The 25021-nt window shown below is 43.7% G+C and overlaps 14 protein-coding genes across 14 annotated transcripts; 4 read left to right on the top strand and 10 right to left on the bottom strand. All coding sequences in view use genetic code 12, as the record gives it.

The window, feature by feature from the left end:
- On the bottom strand, positions 1-1524 carry SMF3 (putative divalent metal ion transporter; the record flags this gene model as incomplete). The annotated part of the gene is made up of 1 exon (XM_001484919.1): positions 1-1524. One exon carries the CDS (start codon positions 1522-1524, stop codon positions 1-3), a length of 1524 nt encoding a protein of 507 aa, XP_001484969.2.
- Positions 1525-1773: 249 nt separating this feature from the next.
- On the top strand, positions 1774-3393 carry PGUG_02697 (uncharacterized protein; the record flags this gene model as incomplete). The annotated part of the gene is made up of 1 exon (XM_001484918.1): positions 1774-3393. The coding sequence occupies one exon, from the start codon at positions 1774-1776 to the stop codon at positions 3391-3393; it is 1620 nt and encodes a 539-aa protein (XP_001484968.2).
- A 30-nt stretch (positions 3394-3423) lies between these two features.
- PGUG_02696 (uncharacterized protein) lies at positions 3424-4158 on the bottom strand (the record flags this gene model as incomplete). Its single annotated transcript, XM_001484917.1, has 1 exon — positions 3424-4158. One exon carries the CDS (start codon positions 4156-4158, stop codon positions 3424-3426), a length of 735 nt encoding a protein of 244 aa, XP_001484967.2.
- A 164-nt stretch (positions 4159-4322) lies between these two features.
- On the bottom strand, positions 4323-6242 carry PLB4.5 (Plb4.5p; the record flags this gene model as incomplete). Its single annotated transcript, XM_001484916.1, has 1 exon — positions 4323-6242. One exon carries the CDS (start codon positions 6240-6242, stop codon positions 4323-4325), a length of 1920 nt encoding a protein of 639 aa, XP_001484966.2.
- Positions 6243-6539: 297 nt separating this feature from the next.
- Positions 6540-8024, bottom strand: PGUG_02694 (uncharacterized protein; the record flags this gene model as incomplete). Its single annotated transcript, XM_001484915.1, has 1 exon — positions 6540-8024. The coding sequence occupies one exon, from the start codon at positions 8022-8024 to the stop codon at positions 6540-6542; it is 1485 nt and encodes a 494-aa protein (XP_001484965.2).
- A 106-nt stretch (positions 8025-8130) lies between these two features.
- On the bottom strand, positions 8131-9888 carry DAL4 (allantoin permease; the record flags this gene model as incomplete). The annotated part of the gene is made up of 1 exon (XM_001484914.1): positions 8131-9888. One exon carries the CDS (start codon positions 9886-9888, stop codon positions 8131-8133), a length of 1758 nt encoding a protein of 585 aa, XP_001484964.1.
- A 731-nt stretch (positions 9889-10619) lies between these two features.
- Positions 10620-13313, top strand: PGUG_02692 (uncharacterized protein; the record flags this gene model as incomplete). The annotated part of the gene is made up of 1 exon (XM_001484913.1): positions 10620-13313. The coding sequence occupies one exon, from the start codon at positions 10620-10622 to the stop codon at positions 13311-13313; it is 2694 nt and encodes an 897-aa protein (XP_001484963.2).
- A 3-nt stretch (positions 13314-13316) lies between these two features.
- PGUG_02691 (uncharacterized protein) lies at positions 13317-13985 on the bottom strand (the record flags this gene model as incomplete). The annotated part of the gene is made up of 1 exon (XM_001484912.1): positions 13317-13985. The coding sequence occupies one exon, from the start codon at positions 13983-13985 to the stop codon at positions 13317-13319; it is 669 nt and encodes a 222-aa protein (XP_001484962.2).
- A 144-nt stretch (positions 13986-14129) lies between these two features.
- Positions 14130-15002, top strand: SEC13 (GTPase-activating protein; the record flags this gene model as incomplete). The annotated part of the gene is made up of 1 exon (XM_001484911.1): positions 14130-15002. One exon carries the CDS (start codon positions 14130-14132, stop codon positions 15000-15002), a length of 873 nt encoding a protein of 290 aa, XP_001484961.2.
- A 117-nt stretch (positions 15003-15119) lies between these two features.
- Positions 15120-16790, bottom strand: PNP1 (purine-nucleoside phosphorylase; the record flags this gene model as incomplete). The annotated part of the gene is made up of 1 exon (XM_001484910.1): positions 15120-16790. The coding sequence occupies one exon, from the start codon at positions 16788-16790 to the stop codon at positions 15120-15122; it is 1671 nt and encodes a 556-aa protein (XP_001484960.2).
- A 463-nt stretch (positions 16791-17253) lies between these two features.
- Positions 17254-19155, bottom strand: PGUG_02688 (uncharacterized protein; the record flags this gene model as incomplete). The annotated part of the gene is made up of 1 exon (XM_001484909.1): positions 17254-19155. The coding sequence occupies one exon, from the start codon at positions 19153-19155 to the stop codon at positions 17254-17256; it is 1902 nt and encodes a 633-aa protein (XP_001484959.2).
- A 585-nt stretch (positions 19156-19740) lies between these two features.
- MSW1 (tryptophan--tRNA ligase) lies at positions 19741-20847 on the bottom strand (the record flags this gene model as incomplete). The annotated part of the gene is made up of 1 exon (XM_001484908.1): positions 19741-20847. One exon carries the CDS (start codon positions 20845-20847, stop codon positions 19741-19743), a length of 1107 nt encoding a protein of 368 aa, XP_001484958.2.
- A 153-nt stretch (positions 20848-21000) lies between these two features.
- Positions 21001-21729, bottom strand: CKB2 (casein kinase 2 regulatory subunit; the record flags this gene model as incomplete). Its single annotated transcript, XM_001484907.1, has 1 exon — positions 21001-21729. The coding sequence occupies one exon, from the start codon at positions 21727-21729 to the stop codon at positions 21001-21003; it is 729 nt and encodes a 242-aa protein (XP_001484957.2).
- Positions 21730-21921: 192 nt separating this feature from the next.
- Positions 21922-25008, top strand: PGUG_02685 (uncharacterized protein; the record flags this gene model as incomplete). The annotated part of the gene is made up of 1 exon (XM_001484906.1): positions 21922-25008. One exon carries the CDS (start codon positions 21922-21924, stop codon positions 25006-25008), a length of 3087 nt encoding a protein of 1028 aa, XP_001484956.2.
- Positions 25009-25021: the final 13 nt, after the last annotated feature.

Below are 25021 nucleotides of genomic sequence, written 5' to 3'. Positions count from 1 at the left end.
TTAAATGTCTGCGCCATTGGCAAATGCTATAATCAAATAAATATTCAAGAAAGAAATGATGGCCCACGTAGCGATGCTGGCACCTGCCAACCACCTGCTATTTTCATAGGTGATTTTGGTTACTGTAACGGGTTCCTGGTGTCCTTCTAATAATGGAGTGGTTTCTGATTGAGGAGCTGCATCGTAAACCACCATAAATTGCTTCAAGCATGTAAAGTATATCAATGGTGCACTTACCAATGGAAGTATGAAACTCAACACCACTTGTGAAGAATTCATGATTTTAGAAACTCCTTCACGGCCCAAGATGGATATGACAATAACGACAGGAATGATAGCAAGCACACGAGTAATGATACGACGGATCCAAGGCCGGAACGTCCAGTTTATGAAGCCCTCAGAAATAATTTGACCTGCCATAGTACAGACAATGCCAGCACTTTGACCCGAAAACAACATCGAAAGAGCAAATACCAAGCCGGCAGCAGGCGAAATATAGTACGAAAGCATCTCATAGATGGACAAGAGGTCAGCGTCTTCGGCATCCGGTTTTCTGTAAAGCGTACTTCCAGCGACAATCAATATAGCTGCATTGACAAACACTGCTATCAAAAACAACGAGAAAATCAATTCTGCGTACGAGAAGTTTAAGCAGTACTTGATAGCAGCTTGTGAAGGTCTGTACCGGTGAGCAAGAGCACTTCCATCGGAAATGCTACGGAACTTGCTCACTGTATTGGGCAACTGTGCTGGCTCTTCATCGGTATCTTCGTGCTGAACAATACGGCCATGTTTTTCATCGTACTCTTTCAAGCGAGACTGGACCAAAGCCGAGCCCAAAAAGAGAGAATGAGGCATAACTGTAGACCCAACGATACCACAACTCAAGAAGAGGGCATTTGACTCTCTGAAAATCTCGCTGTTCACGGGCAAGAACCCCTTTACTATGGAGCCAAGGGCACCTGGTTCAAAGTCACACTTGAATAACTCAACCACAAAGCAAACACAAGTTGCTAACACCAATATTGAAACCATGATTTCGAATGTTCTCGTTTGTCGCATAGAACCATCTTTGTGATAAGCCATCAAAACTATCAAAACATCAAGCACAGTAATGAAAACTCCATATATCAATGGAATACCAAACAAAATCTCCAATGCTATTGCCGTGCCTACAACTTCAGCCAAATCTGTGGCTATAATGGCAATTTCAGCACACACATATAACGACAAATTGAGCCAATATGGCAAGTGCAACCGACACATTTCGGCAAGGTCAAGCCCAGTCACCGTCCCCAACTTGACACACAAACATTGCAAAATAACGGCAAACAAATTGGACATAAATACCACAAATAAGAGGTCATAACCATACATGGCACCGGACAGAACTGCAGTAGAATAATTGCCCGGGTCCATATATGCCACAGAAACCATGATTCCCGGTCCGATGAACGAGGCATATTTCCTGAGACCTTTTAAGGCCACAGAAATGGTATTACGACTCCACAATTCAATAGACATGTTGCAACTTGAGCAACCGCCGAGGCTGGGTATTATAGGACGGTGTCTGGATGCAGAAATAAATTGCTCAATAAACGAAAGTAACGACGAGTTTCCTCGTAGGTAGCTTATAAGATTTAGTGGTTTAAGCGGAAAAAGTTGAAATAATCCCTTCTGTTTCGTTTCTACTTTTTGTTCGCTATCTTCCTATTTAACTCTGGGTGTTTGGATGCACCATCTACCAACTCGGGTCCGACTAAAATATCAGATATGGCTACAATTAAAAATATGCCTTTGCGGCACTTGAGCTCTCTCGGTGGGTGTACGCGTCATTGTGGGAAGCGGTACATTACTATAGTGAGCACCAGTGGACCAAAAGAAAATTCTGGAATCGAAAAAGGTCCACTGAAAAACGACTTTTCAATTGTGGAACAACTTCAACGATACAAAAATACATTTCCCGAAGATAAGGGGGCCACCAAGAGTATAAACGAGTATCTTCACCATCGAAAGACCGGAAACATAAAAGAATTGAGGCTTGGTATCAAGTATAGTAGTGCCAAAGTGGCCCATCTGTCGAGAATTATAGAGGCTATACTAGCGGAGCCATTGGCTGCTGGAAACCAAGAATGGCTTCGTGATATTGCCCAGCGAGATCGCAGTAAGAATGCGACCTTCAGATTTAGCCAGGAAGTCAATGTTGACGAAGAAACCAATACTTTTTCAATACCTTCATCAATGCTCTCTGCGGAAATCCGGCCAGTATTTTCTGAGATTCTTGGAGCTCCAGAACAATTGCAAGATATCGAGCTTGTGGAATTGAATGAGCTGACTGAAAGCTGTGTACTTGAGCTCCTAGTCACCGACTCGGTGATAGTTTCTGGCGAGAGAGCAAACGCAGTGGTGGTAGACAACAGCGAGTATACGAAAGCTTCGCTTCAAAAATCACCAGTTTCGTTCTCAAAATTCACTCCGAGTCAAAATACCATCAAGCTCGACTCCAGCTTGTATCTAGAAGCCGTGGAAGCTTTTCTCAAGCACGACACAAAAGCCACCGACACTTTCGTCAGTGGACTCCAAAACAGCAACATATACGAGCTCCAGAAACTCTTATCGTGGTATCTGAGACCACTGGTCACCCAGAGATTACTATTAAATGATATTGTCTCCAGAGTTGAGGCTAATAATTACGAAGTTGAAAATGATCTTCCAGAACACATTATCTCTCAGTTTCGAACTGACGCTCATGGCGAGTTGCAGCGAGACTTTGAACCAAACCTTGCATTTTTCTTCAAGAGAAAACTTCCATGGTGGAAACTCTACCTCAAAAATGACAATGTGGAATACGAGTTGAAGGACTACTTCAGCAAGAATTTCATGAACAAAACCATCGAAGCCTACGGATACACTCGGGGACGCATTGTCACCTCTTTACAAAACCAAAATGGACAGAAACCAACCGAGAATTTTGAAAATCCAATTTATGATCTTCGTCAGTCCGTTATCGAAGACCGTATTTCTGCCGAAATTCAGCCACAAGTATACGCCAGAATAACCCAAGCTCTCTTATTCTACCAAGTGCCCTTGACTGCTATAGCATTTTTAGCGTACTGGCACTTTGACTTCACTGCTAATGCTGCCTTAGCTTTGACATCGTTGGGCATTGTGGTTGGCTTCAACCATGTTTCAAAGCACTGGACAAAACTTCAAAAGAAGTGGAGACAGGTACTATACAACGATATCAGAGAGTGCATCGAAGGACCATGCCAGAACCAGTTGCTGAAGGAGCTTGCATGGCAGTTGAACCAGAGAAATTTGCGCAACAAAGTGAGATCAGCTACGCTTGAAAGCTTACACCAAGAACGAAATGGAATAAATATATCGAGCTAGACTCGTAATGTACATACAAATGCAAGTAAATCATAAGGAAGGTGGAGGCAGAGCTTCAGCATTCTTCTTGGACTTGAGATTCTGTTCGAGACGCTCAAATTCTTTCAAGGCGATCTCTTCTTCGGGATCCAATATCTGCTCCACTTCCTGTACTTCTTCAACATAATGTTTCAACATCGATTCTATGCCATGCTTAAGGGTATCTTCGCTCGCGGAGCAAGACTTGCATGCACCTTGAAGCTTCAAAAAAACAGTTCCTGTTTCTTCATCAAATGCTTTATACTCGATATCTCCACCATCATCCTGAATAGCAGGTCTTATTCTCGTTTCTATCAATTCTTTAATCATGCTCACAATTTCCAGGTCATCTGCATCCGCTTCAGCAGCTTCCTTTTCAGTGGCTTCTATCAACTCTTTTGTGATGACTGGTTCTTGTTTTTCTGTCAAAAACTTATCGAGCAACGACAGCACTTCCGGCCTCAAATGAGCCCAGTTTACATGATCTTGCTTATTCACGGTAAGAAAGTCCGGGCCCAACATCACCGACCTTACACCTGGAAGTTTGAACAATTTTAACGCCAAAGGAGAATGAACAGCTTGAAGTGAAGAAGTGAACTCAAACGTCTTGTTTTCCATAGGGACTATTTTTGTAGGCGACACAAACTTCAACGCATTCTCATTGGGTGTAGAAAGGGTTTGGAAGGTCAAAAACCTTGCGAAAACTTTTGGAGTTGAGAATTTATTCAACAGCCTTATAACCGTCATGTTTGCAACAGATTCTCGTTACTAATTCATTTTTATATCATCCCCACGCTGACGTAATCGCACATTTAAGCAGGGAATAATCATTCACGGGCGTGACCCAATTGGACAGATTATATACAGTAGCGGGGTGTGTGTACAGTGTTATGGGTGCAAAATGGTATCAATTAAATCTTGAAAAGACTAAATATTGAAAACGAGCTTTTTGGTGACTCGTTGATTTTAAGTGTGGGTACATCCATGGATCTGTTCGTGAGCCCACTATTAGTGAAATTGACTGGAGGAGAGTAATTGGTGGTATTCATTCGACTAATGGTACCATCCCAACAGTAGCGTTTGAAGCACTTTTTGCATTGGTCGGTCTGCTGTTGTCCCAAACGTTCTTGTTCTCTTCTGATCACGGCACAGCCAATACACGCTCTGTACTCCTCGTCAATGGTTCCGTTGAGACGAGAAGTGATGTCGAATCCGTTTTGAATCATTGCTTTCTTTTCTTGGTCAGTATAAGAGTTTTGAAAAGTTGAGGTATTTGACAAAAACTCGTAGGGACGGTTTGCGAGGTAGATGACTAATGGTGGAACAACACCGTCCTTTGCCAAGTCAGTAAGGTTCTTGGCATCACAACCGAAAAAAGTTGGCTTTGCAGTCAAATTTTGTTGCATGAAAGATATGGCATCGGGTACGTATGGACAAAGAGACGACTCGCCCTTGTCTACGAATTGTCTCAGGTACGCATCAACCAAGGAGGATCCATTGGGCCAGTTAGCATTGTCGAAAGCAAAAACCGCATCGAGTTTCCGTTCCTTTGTCATAAGGTTAGAAAGAGGAATTGTCTCTCCTCCAAGTCCACCGTCGAAGAGTACGAGTGACTCGTCTGTGGTAATATTGTTATCCGTACCGTATCTGGAGTGGTAAAAAGGATTGGGTTTCACAACGGCAACATCGTCTTTGTCAGAAGATATCTTCAAGAGAAATCTCTTCAAAATGGGTTTCAAGACATAATCAAATGGCTTTCCAACTAGCTTACATTCCTCGCAAACAAGAGTATAAAGGAACTGGTTGAAAAGAGAAGAAGAGGTTCCAATCATAAAGCCAGCGTTGTCATAACCAGCAACACAACTTCCGTTACTCTTACCATCAACAAGGTTGGTGCCAAGGTACTTGATATCCACAAACGTGTTGAGATCCGTATCAAAGGAGCCCATTTCGAACGGATTAGCTTCCACGACCGTCGAATTCAAACTGTAAAAGATCGAATCTGGCTGGCGTGCTAATGAAACTAGAATGGGGAACGGCATTTCATGGTTCTTGAAGGCATTGAGATCGCGAATATCAGACCAGGTAGTGGCTGCTCCATGGTTGTCTTTGCCTTTGGGAAAAAGCTGGAAAGCTAATGCTCTACCCCAAGCATCAGTGATAGTGGTTTCGTACCCAGCTGCTTCTTTTTTCTCAAGGTCCAGCTGAATGCCGTTGTTCCAATTGTTAATGTGTGACAATACTCCAATGGCATCCAAGCGAATAGCAGGATATATAACTTTCCAGAGGGACGTGGTGTTGGGCAATTGGCGAGTCTCGGTAAGATTCCACAAATCATCTGGATCTTCAAATACAATTTGGTCAACACTGGCAAAATCTTGCATCGTCAACGAACCCACCAACCATGCTCCACCTGAAAGTCCGGCAAAATAGGTCGAACTCTGAAGTATTCCACCCAAACCTACTTCCAGAGCATCCTGTGTTCTATTATCAAGAGCAGCAACTTGTCCTGCTCCGGTTAACATGGATCGGTAACCACCTCCAGATACCGACACTGCGATGTTCACCAGCAGCGAAGAATTTTTTGTCATAAACTCATCAACGTCGAAGTCTGTCATGTTCACCGACTTCAAAAACTCGGCCAATGCCTGGTCGGTTATCTTATGTCGCTCCTTAATCCAGTCTTTTTCTTCATTAGAAATAGTGTTACCTTCTCGGATGAAAGATTTGACACCTTTGGGACAAGCTACTGTGCCTGGTGCATACCCACCGGTTGGAGATCTTGCGACAACAAACGCTGCCCAGATGAAGAAGAATAATGTTCTAAGCATCTTTAACAATGGAGTTTCTTGTTACTTTCTTATATACTCGCAGGAAGTCGCTCAGGCATGAACTTACATGAAGTATCGTGCGGCTCATGTTTTCCCCATATTACCGCATTAGGAAGTGAAATAACCGGGACGGAGCAACGTATCGTCCGACTAAACGAGAGCAACGGTACCGCACATATTTCGAGAGCGCAATTGGGACGGTCCATGAGCCGTATAAACCTTATATTCTATAATTCTAATAAATACTGTGCGGGGATCTAGGTGGCCGTTGCGAATGAAATTTCGAGCAAGGAAACTTTAACGTTTCGCAACCAAAATGTTGTGTATGAGATCGTTTACCTCGAACGGATTGTCAATGTAGAGGTTGTGGCCCCCTTCGCTAACGCTATGAAAGTGAGCGGTATTCTCTTGCGAAGCGTTGATGGCTTTCACCAATTTTTCACCAGCTTCCTTATTCATGAAATCGTATTGTCCGTAAAGAAAATGGACAGCACTTGGGCCATTTGCCGAGTCGCTGGTTGAATAAAACTCCATTAGCTTGTCATACAAGGGATACTTGCTGTTTGTGCTTGGAGTAAGTAGGTTTTTGACGTAGATATCCGAATAAGTTCCATTGGTAATGGAGTTATACAAGTACTCAATGATGGTGTGAATTTCCTGATTTGTGCCGTAGACAACGTCATTTTCATTTTTGAGCATTTTTTCGGGTCCACCATGCTTTTCTATCAACTTGTTAATTTTAAAAAGTTTCATGTACCACATATCATAGTACTTTTGCACGCCCCATGGTCCCATCCACTTGAGTAAGCGAGGTAAAAATGGCTGCAAATAATACCATTTCCAAATCGTCTGCTTGGATAAGATTGGGAGTCTTGACAAAAAGGTATAGGATGTGGGGTCCAATGACGGCTTAATCGTCTGTAAGCCTTTGGATCCGGTGAGTGGTTTCGTTACGGCATTAGCATGGCGCTCGACACCAACAGGAGATAACAATACTAGCTGCTTAACGCACCGAGGATACCTCACAGCATAGGAGCCTGCCCAGTAACCACCATAGGAATGGCCAACCAAAAGATCGAGTGCGTTTATATTCGAAGCTTTTCTCCACAGGTCAATTGCTGAAAGATAGTAGTTTTCCAAGTCTTTCATAATTGGCTGAAATTTGTCCTTGTATTTGCTAAACTCTTCAGCATCCATCTCAAACGAGTCTATCAACTTGTAGTACTTGTTGTAGAGTTTCTTAGGGTCTGTGGGCTGGTCCGGATCATTGAGAATCATCTTGGGGGTTTGAGGAATTTTCCAGTGGCTGATTCGAGAAGACTTAATTTTTGGATTCGAAGAAAGACCGAACGAGAGATTGTCTAAGAAATGGATTTTCACTGGGTGTTCATAATCCGAAAACTTGTTGATGAGTTGAAAGTTCCTTGCAAAGCAGCCCAACGATGCTCCATAGCCATGGAGAATGGCCACTTCCTTGGCCGGACCGGGCCGATTGGTGCCAATAGAGAAGCAGACCTCATTCAAGTAGTTGCCCTCCTCATCTATTTTCACTTTTTTATTCTCTATGGTGAAATTTTGGTTTTCCTTGTTCGACTTTGGAACCATCAACTGTATGAGGTTGTTTTGAAGAATTTGAAGATTTGATTTTTTGAGCGATCTCCACCAGATTGCCCATCCAGCACTCAACGGTAGTTTCGGAATGGGTGTGGTATCACGTAATGCCTTCTTGGACGTTTCCAAAGAAGTGGCATAGTGCCGGCGTACGATTCGCTGCAAATTCATCAAATCGAGCCGAGGAACAAATCGCAAATCAAAAAGTGCGAAGAGAGAACAGATTCAGACACAGTAAAAATTGATTAATATACACACTGCTTGTAGCAGCCAGCTGCTATACGTATTTTCTGGAAGCAGACCCCGAAGTAAACGACATAGACTTTTCAATGCCCTCGTGAACAACGTGGCCTCTGATTTCATCTTCAAAATCTTCCACCTCCTGCCATTCCTCGAACCATCCTTTCTCAAACGTTTTGATGCTTGGAGTGCCAGGAATGGGGAAAAAATGTACTAGAGTAGCGTAGATGATAAAGGACGAGAAGAAACCCATGAAAAAATTGAGACGATAAACTTCTGTTGCTCCAATAGGAATGTTCTCGTCTGGACGAACTGCACCAACAAACCCAGTTATATTGGGAACAATACCACAAAGGTAAGCCACAAATGCTCTCCAGTTGATTCCAACTTTATTGTACTTGTAGACAGAGGGCTGGGAAGGATCTTCTGGAGCGAAAAGTGAATAAAGGTGAGACAACTTGATGTAACCACGTCTGACAAAGAAGTAGTCACAAGCAACGACACCGGCAATTGACGACAAGAATACCGAGTAAGCTGACAAGTAGGTGGTGAATTTACTCGCCGAAGAGTTTAATTTGGCTGGATAAATCGCCAAAGCAAGAATGGCACAAATGTATCCACCTCTTCTAATGTTGAGAAATCTGGGAAGAACTGCCGTGACATCGGTTCCAAAAGACAACGAATTGGCTGAGATATTGGTACCCAATTGGGCCAACGCAAACGCCAATGCAAGGAAGAAAGAACCAGCTCTGTTTCCTGGAGTGTAGTTGTTGAGGAAATTGTCCAAAACATCCAATGGAGACCATGTTGGTTCGCCATAAAGAACTTCGGATGCTGAACCTACCAAAATACCAATCAAGGCTGTTATGGAAAAACATAATGGCACGGAAACAGTGTGGACCAAATATTTGATTCCGAACGAAGGCTTGTCGGCAAAACGAGCAAAATCAGGTGCATTTACGATCAAAGTTGCAAAATTGGCCAAAGCATTCATGGTTGATTCCACAAAGAGCCAAGCTAATTCGGAGCCTTCTTTTTCGGACTTTTTGTGGATGACAGGTCCAGCACCATGAGCTTTGATTAGGGTCCAGATCAAGAATGTGATACCAGCAACCGGAACAACGTATGCCTTAAAGGTGAACAAGTGTCTGATTTGATGAGGAGGGAACCAGATTGCCGGCAATGAGAACAACCAGAACAAAAAGAATCCCAAAAACTCGGAATTGTCACTGCCGATTTTCTCGTACAAGTTTTTGGAGAAAATGGCTCTCAACATGATTTCGATACAAGGCCCAGCAACAGAACACTGGACGCTGTACCAGATCAACGACATGAATACACGGTTGATAATTGGCCATAAACTGCCATAAATTCCAAACGAACTTCTGGCTGCAACTGGGAAGGATACATGGTAAAAAACACCAATACGAGCACCAATAGTGATAAAAACACCACACATGAGGTACCCAAGCCACACAGAGAGCCAAGTTTGCCACCAGGTCATTCCGGCTTGTACTCCAGTAGCTGCAATTTGCCAGGTGTTGATATTGAACGAGTCAGCAATCCAGAAAAAGACAAAATTGAACCACGACCACAACCGTCTATCCTTCTCAACAGGCTTCAAATCGTAGTTGAAAAGGTACAATTGAGCGGCGGTGAGATCCGACTGACCGTCAATTTGGACGTAGTTGACAATCCGCCGCCATAAAGTAGGCTTGGTAGAGTCATCAGAAGAAGCATCATCCACCTGCTCCGAGGTTACGGACACTGTTTTTAAGTGCTCTTCCGTGGTCATTTTGGTTTGAACTTTTAGATGATGCAGGCAACTTATATATTTCCCTGACGGTCTCTGCAAGATTGCAGCAATCGATGCGATAACCGATAAGAGGAGCGCCGCAGCTCACGTGATCGAGACATACCCCGCCAAGAACAATCATCGTGATCGGTTTCAATTCGGAATGGAGAGATTCACTGAAATTAATGATTTTTGTATTTTAATGGGGTGTTCTTTCTTGGTCCTCGAAGGGTACCTGACAATGGATTGAGCGGATCATTTCCGTAATGGCTGAAGCTTGTTCCTGCATTGTTCCCCTATCGCGCCGTGCGAAAAATTTCATTTGAAAATCTACGTGCAAAACGGCCCGCGCTCGGCCAGATATCCTGATATCACAGGTGTGAAAAAAGTTATCGCAAATACATCTTGATTCGTATGATATCAGGCACAAAGCTGCAACGACGATAGAATGCAATTGGCCAATTATAGATGCATAATCTGAGGCATCACCCTGCATCATGCATAGATCTTTGATAGCGTATGGTAACCGCATTGGTACACCCCACTTTCTTCACTTACGTTCTTCACTTTCGATCTTACTTTTCCCTCGTCCTGCTTTCGCACCCTTTAATTCGGCCCATCCCGATTTTGTATCGCAATCGCACTCCAAACAGGCCTTGGCTGGTGCAAGGATGTAGCGTGGGCTGAATCGGCTGAGGAAGTGTTAGCCCCATAGACGCTGGACGTCTTTGATGTCGAAAACCAGTTCATCTCAAGCCCTGGGACTTCGTTCTGGTGAACTCATATCGTACTACTTCCCTGACCATGAAGCAGTATCGTATTTTCAGAAAAGTTTCGTCAATTCCAATGAGTTTCATCTTCTAGAGGAGACCACCGTTTCCGGCTTCGAAATTTATCTAGTCGAACAATGGGCTAATAGTCGTAAGATTGGCAGTGTGGTGTCCACATTTACTGGAAATGAATCCTCCAAAGTTTCGGTAATGAAGTTGACGGTTTTAACCAAACCACTGAAGCAATACCCAGTCAAGTTTCAAGAATATTTAAACGAAATAGTTGTCAACCACGGCAAATTGATGAAAATGGAGTCAAGTGGAAACGACGACGATACAAATCAGGTTCTTTTCGTTACGAATTTAACGGCACTTCCTTCAAATTTGACCTTGGTTCCTATCCCCCACGGAGATGCTGCCGCCGTACGAGATCACTTTGTACTAAACTCAAACTTGAAAAAACTACAGTGTAGCGGCAGATCACAGTCGCTTATCTCCAGCAGAATAGCAGACGCTTGTGAGGACAAGTTTCGTCATGTATATCGAGTGCTCGATGACAATGTTCCGATTCGCTTCGCTATCAAAGAACTAGTGAATATCATCCAAATATCTCTCTTCTACTTTGAGCTTCTTGATGCTCGCTATTGTGATGGTTTGCTTTGTGATAAAACTGAAGAAGCAATAAATAATTGGTGGAATTTGGTCGGTTTACCTCATTTCAACACCAAACCAAATGCTAGATCGGGTATATTACCTCCCAGAACCGTGGCCGCTATCATTAGCTTGATACTCAGTATTAGGTTACGGCTTCAGATTTATGGAAGCAGTGATGTTCCAAAAGATCCGTTTGATTTTGAGTCGTTTATGCTTTGTATTGGCCAATTTCAAAGGCTGGCGAAGCTTGACAAGACCCGCAAACTTGACCTCGAAACACTCACCAAACTTTTCAACTCAACCAACGCCAAAATCAATGTCTCGAAGTACTCATACAACCAGAGTATGCCAGATATGCTGCTTGAAGATTCCATTGATTTTAGTCCTCGTCACAAGTCAATTGTATCTTATGCTGATTCCGGCTCGGCATATTCAACCCCAAGTAAAAAGTCGAAAAACTACTACAGTAAGGAATTGCGAAAACTCACTAATGTGGTGAAGAATACTGTGTCGGATCATTTGGTCTCCAGCCGTGATTTGGAGGATCCAAGCAATTCAAAATCAGGCGCCCGTATCAGAAACAGAATAGCCAAGTTTGCGGACACTGTTAGTCCCGTGGATGTGGAAACATTGGATCTTGGCTTGTTGACTCAAAAGTTTTTAACGGGAAAAGTTTTGAACAGACTTTGGCACATATCTGACACAGCTCCGAAGACTGACGCTCGCCATCATCATCACCACCACCATCATCATCACCACCACCATCATCGTCACCAACATGCCAGTAATTTTGATAGTTATTATCAAGTGGTAACATTGAAAGAAGCTATAAGCCAGGGCCGTTTTGGCCTAACAGCAGGCTCTTACCCAGACAACTCATTATATTCAAGGGGATTGAGCAAGGTGAAACTAGGGCTTCAATCTAGAAGAAATCAGTTTTCGGAAAAAGCTCCAAGTGTTGAGCATCATGAAGGAGGTACGCTGTCGTCTTTGCTACAACCAGACTCGCTAATTGAAAGCAGCATTGAGCGAGAAAGTGATAGAACTTCCATCTCAAGCCGCAAGAATTCCTTGAGAGAAATCACCCTGCCAACAGATAAATTCAGGTTCAAGTTGAATCGCAGAAATTCGTATCCATTCACTCATGGCGAAATTAATCTCAATGTTCTTGAGTTTTACCGGGCAGACAAGCGTGTCAAGTGCAACCAAGCTACAAGGTTCAAGAGAAGAAATAGTTTTTCATTGGTGGAAAATCACATCAACCTGGTCAAATCAGGTACGGCCACAGTTGAAGCGATCTCAGACAAATACTTGCACGTTATGGCACAAGCACTTATCTTAGATCGTGTTAAGAAGGATGTTCCCGAGGAGATAGGTGATCAGGAAATCAACCGCCAGGTCAAACAGATGAATTACGAATTGATAAAGTTCAGCAATACTTATAAACAAATGCAACAAAGAAAGAATGTTATGTGGGACAAGAACATGACTGGAGATCTCAAGTACTCCATTGGCAATATGGGAGATACCATTGACAGGCTTTTATATGAAAGCAGAATAGTGGCTAAACGTATCAATGAATTGGAGGAAGATTCCAGATCGCTCAACATCAAGGTAAATGATCAATGCCATTCCAAACTCATCAAGCTCATCGATAACTTGGTAACGCTGTCTTACTTTTATCAGGTGTTTGTAGACCCTGCCGAAAGAAACGATGTCATTGTCAAGTTGACGGGCAAATCCGAATCGGAAGTTCACTCGCAAGACGAAAAGATGGAAAATGGTATTTTCCGAGTAATTGTGCTATTTCTTTATGATCTAGTGCTAAGTATTCTTCAGCTATTCAAGTTTGATCGAAGCAATATGGACTTGGGACGGATCAGAAGAAGCTGGAAAAAATTGGACCCCAACCGCAAATATATCGACATGGTATACAGTTATATTGGTCACAGGAGAGACATTGCCCCTATTCTGCAAGAAGGAAGTGACACCGAGGAGTAGCGTTTAGCTTGCAGTTTCAGCTAGATTATTTAGGACATCGATCAACGCATTTAATTGCCGTTTGAATTGTAAGGAAGTAAGCGTATCGGAGGTTGACGCCGCAACACCCAAAGACATTTGAACGGTATCTTTATACATTGTAATTCCCTTATGCAAATCGTCGGTACAGTTATCGAGTTTTTCAATTGTTGGTTTTACTACCGCCGTTTCATAATGTACCAACCGGTTGTTATTTGTCTCTACATCGTTAGCGTGGATCTGATGGCGCCGGGCCAAATAATGCTTTACATCTGCCACCAATTTTTGATTTGGGACCAAAATATCTCGCAATTGGTTTCCGATATACTCGTGTTTTTGGATATCAGATAGTATTTCTAGTCTTTCTCGTTCAAGAGCTGCGATCAAAACTTCCGTGGAATTGTGGACACCGTTAGAACTGTCGACCAGCGACGTAAGGTTGGAAGGTTCAGCTATGGAAGATTCAGCTTTAGAAGATTTAGCTTTAGAAGATTCAGCATCAGCTTCGGTAGAATTGTTCTCTATTGGATCTGGGACTTCACTCAATTCTTTGACAATCTTTTCAAGTGCATTGATCACTGTGGAGGATACTTCAGCTTGATCTCGAGAAACCTGGGCCAAGTCGTTGATAGTTTGGAGTACAGGGGGGTCCATGGAACCGTGAGAGAAAATAAAGAAGTGTATAGAAGGAAAAGTGTATAGAAGTGTATACTGTTTGTTCCTCTCTCCGTGATTTTCGCACCGCTGATTTTCGCATCCAAATCCAAAAAGTTCGTTGTTCGCGACTTTAGACACGCAATGGTTACTATAGCCAACGCCCACGACGAGCTCATCCACGATGCCGTGCTTGACTACTATGGAAAGCGTCTTGCTACGTGCCTGAGTGACAAAACAATCAAGATTTTCGAGGTTGAAGGCACGGAAAACTACCAATTAACAGAAACGTTGGTGGGTCATGAAGGACCTGTTTGGCAGGTTGCATGGGCTCATCCCAAATTTGGGTCCATTTTGGCGTCCTGCTCGTACGATGGTAAGGTTTTGGTGTGGAAAGAGCTGCCTGATAGACTGTGGTCAATTATTTCTGAACACAAAGTTCACCAAGCAAGTGTCAATTCGGTCAGTTGGGCTCCTCATGAATTGGGTGCGGTTTTGTTGTGTACTTCGTCAGATGGACGAGTATCGGTGGTGGATTTCAACGATGACGGCACTCTGACCCATATAATATTCGAGGCTCACAAAATTGGTGTCAATTCTGCTTCGTGGGCTCCAGTAGACACAAAGTCACCGGTGCGCCGGTTTGTCACGGGAGGATCCGACAATTTGGCCAAAGTTTGGCTGCTTGATGCTTCCAAAAGCACATATGTAGAAGAGGCGAAGCTCGAGGGACACACCGACTGGGTGAGGGATGTGTGCTGGTCGCCATCTGCGTTGGTACGTCTGTACATTGCTACGGCATCTCAAGATCGTACTGTGTTGATCTGGCACCAAGATGGAGAGGGAAAGTGGCAGAAGCAAAAGTTGACGGAGGAGTTGTTTCCAGATGTGTGCTGGAGATGCTCGTGGAGCTTCTCAGGCAATATCTTGGCGGTATCTGGTGGAGACAACAAGGTGAGTTTGTGGAAGGAAAATTTGCAAGGAAAGTGGGAAAGTGCCGGAGAAGTCGACCAGTAGACGCTTAGCTTTGCAGCTAAGCGAACTACGGCAATATTAGTCTAGACATCTATAATTGAGCCATTATCAGTACATTATATTTTAGTACTACCTCTAGCTGTAACAACATTTAAAACACTACATTCCATCAACCACTTCCTCAACTATCGCCTGCACATCCTTCGATGCTTCGTTGGCAGCTTCAAGCACTTCATCATGACTGGCCATACCTTCATCAAGAGGTGGTTGTTCCTCAAGGGCACTTGCTGGTTTGGCTCCAACTCCAGCATTGGTTATCAATGACACCGCAAGCACACGCATGCCACTATGACGTGCTACTATGACTTCTGGAACGGTTGACATTCCTACGGCGTCTCCTCCAATGGAACGAATCATTCGCACCTCAGCTCTGGTTTCAAATGTGGGTCCAGCTGCAAACACGTACGTTCCTTCGTATATGTTTCGGTCGAGTTTAAGCGTCTTTTTGGCAATGGTGAGGAACTGGCGACGCAATTCCAAGTCGTAGGCATCCGAAAGTGGTTGAAACCGGGGTCCAAATTCTTCCAAATTGGGTCCTCTTAACGGATGATATCCACCAAGTCCAGGAAGATTTATATGGTCGTTGATCACCATTAGGTCTCCAGGACGGTACTTCTCGTTCATGCCTCCAGCAGCATTAGTAACTATTACTGAGGAAACCCCAAGACGCTTTGCTAAACGAATTGGAAATGTCGTCTCTGAAAAATTGTACCCTTCGTAAAAATGAAGACGACCAACCATACACATGACAGGCACCTTTTTCCGGCCAATATAACCAAAGAGCAACTTACCAGCATGTCCCGGAACAGTTGAAGTCTTGAATCCTGGAATTTTGTCATAGGAAATCTCAATTGATTTGTGCACCAAATCTGCGATGCCTCCCAAGCCTGAGCCACAGATTATCATCACCCGAGGTGCAATTGAGCCTATATGGGCCCTGACACTGGACTGTGCCGCATCAAGGAGTTTGTATATTTGTTGTGGATCAGTAGACACGGAGAGGTTGGCGAAGTTGTTCGCAAGTTGCTTGGTGGCTTTTTCCTTTCTCTTCTTTTTCGAACGAGTTTTCTTGCGTTTCAGCGCAGCAACTTCGGTCAAATATTCTCGCCAATGTTCAACCTCATCAATGAGATCATGGCTGGTCATGATATCTTGTCCATCCAATTTCTTTTGGTATTCTTGTGCTAAAAGTTTATCGAACTTGAATTTCAAAATGTGGTTCTTGACTTTCATACGAAGAGCAGTAACTTCCAGTCGGTAGTTTTCGTTCACGAAGCGTTCGATGTGATTGAAAAGACGAATTGTATCCTGAGCGTCTTTCGTTTCATCCCGAGGAAGGACGAATGCTTGCTTCAAGGCGCTAAAGTATTCCGCAAACATGTCCCTCGTTCTTCTTTTGTTTTCGTCGAGGATCCAAAGGTAAACCTCATGAGGGGTGGTATTCCAGGTTGGTAGACCAATCTTCCAGTTGTCGTCGTACTCCGTTGGAATGGTTTTGGTCATAAGAATATCTCTAATATGGAAATCCATATCCATTTGGGTATATTTTAATTCATCTTTTTGAATTCCCCATTCATCGAGATTGAGGGTTTCTGGGCTCTTTCCATCGACAACTAGTTCTTTAAAGTGAGGGTTGACTTCCAGTAATGCGTTGATGCCTTGGAGCCATTTGCTAACAACAAAAACATCTCCTGAATCAATGGTTGGAAGCAGTTCGAGATAAACTGAGACTTTTTTTTTCCAAACCGAAACCTTATAGTTTTCCTCCATTTTCGCGAGATATCACTCTGCTATATACAACTGGTGATCTGACCGATTCGCGGAGTTCAGTATCTTTCGTTTTGATGTTTGGGTGTACTTTTCAGGTTTATGATAATTGGAATAGGTTCAGTATAGGTTCAGTATAGGCAGCGTATTACACATTGTCTGTGTTATAGCACCTATCCCCTGACCCTAACCTTCTTACCCGAAAATTAGTGGTATGCATTAATATTATACAGTGATCTATGCTGAGTTAGAGTGCGACACACCTTCTGCCATGGGCTCCATGGAACCTTTTTCATCTGAGTAGAGCTCAGTATTTGGAGTGGAGCCTTGTTTTCGGTATGCATGATTCCACGACATGGTGGTATTGGATCTGGTAGCCTTGGTTGCAGGCGACGAAACATCAAAGTAGTCTTGGTGGTCGGAAACAAGCTGATTAAGTTCCTCGTCGAGGTCGTAGGCACTTTCTTTAACCAAGGGAGATGATGGGCATGTTGCCTGCCTTGTGTGGAGACGAGCGAATTGTAAATGTTCTCATTTTTGGTCCATCTATAGGTGTTGGTTTATCACCATCTTTTGGCGTGGGTTGAGCAAAAAGGGTATCGATCCACTGGCTGTTAGGACTTGACTGTTTATCAGAACTGAATGACTTTTTGATGAGTCGTTCAAACTCGCTGTTCTGACTCGCATCTTGATCCTCACTTGGTGGCTGATTTTCCTTATCTTCCTCGTCGTCGTACAAGTTGATGACCCTGGTATTAGATTTGGTTGCAATCATTGGTGGTGTGATTCCTTGGTCTTGCGGCAACGGATCTATATCAGTAAGTGGCCCGCCAAAAGCATTGAGCTGGTTCATAAACTCATTCAAGTCGTAATTGGAGTTGTTAACTGGTTTTCCTTTGTTCCTGTTGTTCTGAATAACCTGGTTGATCATTGACGGCGTGTGTGAGGGGGTCACAAACCGAGGGAAGGGCGACGAAGATGACTCACCCTTGGCACTGCTTATGCTGTCCAGCCGACTCTTTGAATTTTCTCGTTGTTCCTTTTTGTATCTTTGCTGCTGCAAGTACTTCTTCACAACAGCCGGAGGTCTCATGAATCCTTTAGTACGCAAGAACAAATAGCATGCGTTACAGAGCGGTCCGAACATCCCATTGTACAAAGATTTATCAAATCTTTCTGCCGTCAAAAGGGCTAAAGATGGAGGATGGTTTTTCTGTTCAAAGTACCTCCAGGTTATTGAGTTCACAGTGGAACAGTTTTCATTGATGCATACGAGACCATGGTTGTGGGGCAATTTAGAGTGAGGAATAGTGTGGGTTTTTTTACCAAGACTTTCGAAATCGGGAAGTGATTCAAATTGATCGTTCAGTGGCTTGTAAGGTGGTTGTTGAGGAGTATAAGGAGAGTGATCAGATCTTTCATCAAATGCCTCTTCTTCTTCTTCCTCCTCTTCGTCTCCCTCCTCAATGGCATTTGTGCGGTCGTTATACTCGGTATCATCGGTCTCGTCGGAATACATTTCTTCTTGAATCGGTGAGGTAGTTCCTGGTGTCGTATTAAAACCATTGGTATTGGCTAACATTGATCGAGTACGCATTGCACGCTGTGGTTCATCTCCTCCCCTCTTCCTCTTGCGTAGGGTATTGGGGTCATCCAATATCTTTGCTTGCATGAAAGGTGCCAGTTTGAACCGGTCTTGTACACTTTTGCTATCGTAGCGTGAAGGTGCGTTGGACTTGTCAGCATTTATAATGTTGTGTATCTGCTGATTATGAGGGTGATAAAATATGGGAAGAGATTTTGTTCTGGTAGCCTTTGCTGCGGGAACGTTGGATGACGAAGGAGGCGGATGATTTGATTTTTTTGTACGTTTCGACGAACTCATTTCTGCAAACGAGTTTTCGCGTTTGGCAAGCTGGGCATTTTCTTGCAGCTTTTCAATGGTATGCAATTTGAGCCTGATTTCCAAGGTCAAAGATGACGAGTTTTTGTCGCCGAATAAAAAACTGGCAGAGAGATTTTGGCACACTCTACCGGGAACCACATGCGATTTGGCCGAGCCCATAAGCGACGAAAGCACTCCATTTCCAACGAATGGCTCGTCAGGTTGCTCGGTGATATCCTTGTAGTACACAGCATAATCCTCAGCCTGAAGATTGAAGTTTTCGGGCGAACTTTTGGTGATTTGGTTTACACAGCTTCGAAGATCAAAAGCTCCAAGCGTGCAAATCTGGTCTTCATTCTCCCCAGATGGAATCTGAACCACCTTGACTGAATGCTGTTGTCGTGATCGGGAGAGAAAAACAGTTGGGTTATCGTTGAATGAATACAACACCTTCACTTGCATTCGTTGGTAAGTAGGTTCCATGGTTGTGGTTTATGAAAGATGAAGGTATGCAAATGATAAACAGTTTTGTTTCCAGGGGTCAAACAATTGTGAGTAAAATGGAACGAAAACAACCAAACAATTTCAATTTCATAAAACGCCACGGTTCTTACCAGATGAGACACTGGTTTGTTTACGAGAAGCGCGACGCGAAGGACTGCGTACGGAGCGAGTCGCGCGACGTGTGTTATCTGCAGTACTTCCTTCGGTTGCACAGTAATGTGGGAATCAGGATGGCTGCGAGATTGCGGGAGTGGTTGGGGGCGGAATTCACGGGAAATTCGCGGGAGAAATGGAAATGGGGGAGACGGCGCTGGCTTTATATATTGTTTGCCGCTGCTTAGTCATCGATGGGGGAAATGAAACATGACATAACTTACCAGTGCGTAAATTATCTATTTACAGTCATATTTATTTACAGTGATTCTAATTACGATAGGCAAGGTAAGTGACTTGACACTGATCATCTCTGTGACAATCACCAACCGATGGACATCCTTTCATCCTTTCATCCTTTCATCCTTTCATCTTTTCATTTCACCCATCTTCATCGTATAATCTCCATTTTTAATCCAACCCCACGCACCTTCGAATCTCCTTCATGTTCCGCTCGGCTATTTCGTTTGCTCTATTGGTGCCATTCTTGCACACTTTTTCCAAATGGTCGCGATTTTTCATGAGCTCATCGTATAGTCTTCTCTTCTCACTAAACTCCTCTACTATCACCTCTGTAACAAAATCCTTCAATTGTTTGTGATCTTTGACGGAACTCATTGCTTTTAGCGTATCTTCAATAGACTTGTTCAAAAGTCCAGAAACCACCGTAATCAAGTTGGATACTCCAGGCCTGTTTACAGGATCAAAACTGATACCTTGAATCGAGTCTGTGGCAGCTCTACGGATTTTTTTGGCAATGATATCGGGTTCATCGGTGACATACACGCATGAATGTTGGTCAGCGTCGGACTTGGACATTTTTTTCAGCGGGTCCCGAAGCGAGAGGACTTTTTTTGTGGGGGTGACTAGCGTTTGTGGCATTGGAAAGACGTCACTTTTAAACGAATGGTTAAACGAGCCAGCCAAGTTACGACACAATTCAAGATGCTGTGTCTGGTCCTCTCCAACAGGTACATGGGTGGATTTGTAGAGAAGAATGTCGGCGGCTTGAAGTACCGGATAAGTGAAAAATCCAGCACTGGAGTTGGTCACCACTTTATCGTCAAAAACCAGACTCCCGGCCTGACTTTGAGCTTTCAGTTTCCACTGAGTCATACGATGAAGTCCACCTATACTCGCTTGGCACATAAGGATCCACGCAAGCTCGGTATGTTGTTTGACCGATGACTGGTGATACAAGATGCATTTTTCAGGGTCGAGTCCTCCGGCCATTATGCTTGCAATTGCCTCATATCTGTACTGGCGGAGTAGCTTGGCGTCCTTGAGACCAGTTAAAGCATGAAGATCGGCCACACCGAAAATATATCGAGAATTTGACGAAGGTGAGTTGGTGAGAGTTTTCCAGTTTTTGATAGCACCCAAGTAATTACCCAAATGGATTCGGCCTGTAGGCTGGATGAGTGAAAATACTGTAGAGTTGGGCGGAACCGTCACGTCGCTCGCTACTGAACTAGACAATGCTCTTCGAAAACATGAAAATCGTTGGTAAGTAACCATTGGTATTCATAAAAAGAATCCAGAATGAGATGCAGGAAAATCGAGACTACAATTTAAGTTGATTAGATCAAATCAGCTACATCTTAATGTTCCTCCTGTGTTCTTGTATTCAGTCATTTCTCCTGTATTCACTTTCTCCGTATTCACGTTCTCCTATTCATTCTCCTTCGGTGCATTATGCGTGAATCCCCCCACTACGTTTTTGGTCTCGATACCTTTGCTCGTTAATCGCCGCTCGAGATGCGACCGTTGTAACTCTCTCCAGCGATTGAGCTTGGAGTATTCATGCAACTTGAAGCCGAACACCTTGGGAGTATACATTTCGGCCGAATGGGTTGGAATGGCCTGCGAAAAGTTTTGAAGAAACATAGCAGGAAACGAAGACCCAAAGTACGCACCGTCAATCACCGAATGCCGGCCTGATTTGGGATTGTACAAGTCCTCGCATTTGCTACAGTACAATTTGACACTGGACACCCGAGGCAGGTCATGGAGACCCACGGGAAGGAGCGGATGAAGCTGGCAGTGAACCCGGGGACAATACCCAAAATCGCCATTTCTATACTTTTCGAACATTTTGTTCAATCCACGAGTCGTGAGAATGTACCGTGCGTGTATGAGGCCGTAGAGGACCCGGGCGTTGTGTTCCAAGGCATCTCTGTGCTCTTCAGGTTGCAGCTCGATGTCTACTAGATCGGTTATGATATCAATGAGGGTGGGAAGTCGACTTACTTCTTGGTTGAGACCGGTAAGATTGAATCTATCACGAATGTATTCGTCGTCTATGTCGCAGAAGTACTCGTTGCCCTTGATTCCAAGAAAAAGGTCAATCCAATAATCGGTGAAATCAGAGCTGGAATCTGATATGTACTCGTCACCCATCGTCTCGTGAGTATATCGTTCTGAAACTGTGGTAAGTCAATCACTGTAAGACACTTGTCTGTATTCACCGGTTTCGCCGTTGTTTACTGAGTTGGAGGGGGTTTTTGGTGCTTGGGTTCAAACGGGGCGTTAATTATCTGTGATGGTTTTCGTTTTCTCACCATCTTCGTTGTCCTGCAGCTAATCCGCGCCATGTCTCATAGCGGTCGCTGGTGCTTCTTGTTGTTCATGAAAGCCATCGTTTTCCCGACGCTATTACATGCGGGGGAAGTTCACACGACAGACATAAGTCTGGATGGTGCCCTCGTCCTAACTGGTGGCTCCGATGGTGCAGTTAGTGTATACAACTATGCCGATTTTATGGCCTTTGACATGTCGAAAACTTGCTCATTGACTCCAGCTAAAACAATTGAGCTTGACTCTACTGTGACCGTGGGCCGTTTTTGCCCAACTGAGCCCACCATAATGGCTGTGGGAACAACTCACGGCAGCATATACTTGGTGGGTGAAAATACTCTCGAATGCATTTTTCCATTGAGTAAATGGAACGTCGCACAATCCACCGACAAAATAAACATTGACCATAGTTCCGAAGCTCCCAATGACAAATCTCCTAAGATAAACCACGATACTGAGAAATTGGCCCTGCACAGCTCAGAAAAAACTCTAGAAATAACCAACTCGACCGACAAAACTGAAAAATCTCCACCCCGCAAACCAAGCCACCGGTCAATATCTACTCCCAACATTCTAGACGTCGCTTGGTCACCGGATGGACGCCTTATAGCATGGATTTCGGCGTTTGAAGTCCATATTCATGACCGCTCGAAAAACACTTATCAGACTCTCATCAGCTCAAAGCCCAACTCTTCTCCGCGAAGTATCGCTTTTGACCCCACATCCAGTTTTTTTGTATGCCTTGGAGATGATACCGTGATCGACATCTACCGGTATCACTACAAAGACGACATGTATCAGTTCAAGCATTTCACAACGAATTCAAGAATGGCCAATGCAGTGCCCAATATAGTCGACTACCGACGAATTTCCTGGTCTCCTGATGGTGAATATGTATCTGTGCCTACAGCAAGCAAAGGCCAAACATCGTTGGTATCTCTAATTTCCCGCTCATCTCAGTGGTCAACCAAGGTTAGTCTTGTTGGTCATGATACTTGTTGCGAAGTGGTCCGCTTCAACCCTACCATTTATGCTTGGGATGGTGGAGAAAAAAGTGATTCACCTCCAGCTGAACAACCAATGGTGCCCAACGCTCAACCTACAAACAATGAATCGAATGACAGTACTGAACAAGACCGACCTCACTACGTTTACAATATCGTGGCCACGGCTGGCTCTGATATGACTTTGAGCATTTGGAACACTATAAAAGAAAAACCACTTTTATTGCTCAAAGATATTGCCAAAAAACCAATATCTGACTTGGTGTGGCATCCAAATGGTCGAAGTTTACTCCAATCGAGCATGGATGGCCATGTCACATTGTACAATTTCGAGGAACATGAATTGGGAAACCCTGCTGAAGAAACTATCAAAAACCAATTGTTGGAGTTTTCCAAAAAAGTCATCCATCCTTTCGAGTATTCTCAGCCAGTAGAAGGGACAAAAAAGACACCAGCTCCTGTTATAATAGACCAAAGGAATGCCACCGAACAGAATTTGAAACCCGACCAAGAACCAGAAAGTATCACTGAAGAGCTTTCTACGACCGAAAATAAAAGCAAAAAGGAGAAGCAAGTTCCGGAAGATGAGGATATTCGTCCTGTGATACTAGAGCCATCAACAAGCACAGACACTTCTCAGCATTCATTTTCAAACGATTCACCCATCATCAAACGTCCTAAGCTAACAAGTCGAGAACCTGCAAAATTGCCAAAGCAAAAAATTAGTACCAAAGATGGCAAGAAAAGAATTCAACCAATGTTGATTTCGCTGACAAACGGGAGTGGCAGTACCACACCATTGAGTACAAATGGCCATGATATGTGGAACAACAATAACACACCATCGTTACCAATGGAGTACGAAAAACCATCATATGCTGTGGCAGATTCTGTGTCCAGAAAACGACCCAAAAATGACGATTCGACTAAAAAGAAGAGAGAGTTAGAACCCATCAAATTTATTGGTTCCCAGCTTCAAAATCCCAACACAGCGTTTGCGGCTATTCGTCTTGCTGTGCCAAAAGTACGGCTCTCGTTTCAAATAGAACAAAACTCATCTGCTTTCCTAGACGTCAAAAATGGTTCTGGAAACGAAAGCACACCAACTCGTATAACCTATTTGAGAAATGACCGGCAATTGTGGACAGACTTTATACCGAGATATATTCTTCTAGCAACCAAAGGCACTAACTTTTGGGCCACTGCTACCGCCGATGGAGAGATATACACCTACCTTCTCGAGTCTGGAAAGCGAATTTTTCCACCTATCGTTTTGGGCTCAGCTATCTCATTCCTCGAGAGCCATGAACAGTTTTTGCTTGCCATAACATCGGTTGGTGAATTGTATGTGTGGGATCTCAATGAAAAGAAAATTGTGTTACATTCTCCCCAATCCATAAAGGCATTGTTGGACTTGAGCTCAAAGTACGAAGAAGACGGGCTCTCAAAGTCAGAAAATATAACGATGTGCTCCGTAACATCGAAAGGAATTCCACTTATCACATTGTCTAGTGGCTCTGGCTATCTTTTCAATAATGATTTGGGCGTGTGGCATATCGTTACAGAATCGTGGTGGGCATTTGGTTCACATTATTGGGACTCATTGGCACAAAATAGGAACCAGCCAGATTCCAAACAGGAGGAGTCTATAATCGCATTGCTTGAGCAAAAGACAAACGAAGAGATTTTGCGCAGATCACGAACCGGACGAGGCAAGTTCATGAACAAAATTTCTAAAAACATGATTATGAAGGAAGGTTTTGAGAACCTTGAAAACTCCATTTCTATAAACCATCTTGAAAACCGTATGCTAGCATCGGAATTGTTAGGAGAGAAGAATGACTTTCATGCGTTCTTTCTTACCTACGTTAGGCGAATCAGTGAGCTTGGTCTAAAGGCCCAATTGCTCGGAATTTGCAGTGAGCTTTATGGACCCGAAGATCTTAAACTGAATGGATGGAAACCGACAATTTGTGAGTGGGATAAACGAGCCTTGCTTAAGGAACTAGTTTTAACGTGCGCAAAATACAGAAATGTGCAACGGATTTTGGTTCATTACGCTGAAAAAATAGGTGTGGTTGCCGAGATGTACGGTTAAAGTAAATATTTAC

Source organism: Meyerozyma guilliermondii, genomic scaffold (genome assembly GCF_000149425.1).
Source record: "Meyerozyma guilliermondii ATCC 6260 scaffold_3 genomic scaffold, whole genome shotgun sequence".
In the NCBI taxonomy this organism is placed as follows: Eukaryota; Fungi; Ascomycota; class Pichiomycetes; order Serinales; family Debaryomycetaceae; genus Meyerozyma; species Meyerozyma guilliermondii.
Note: the sequence above shows the minus strand (reverse complement) of the source record. Positions and strands in the feature narration are given on the sequence as shown.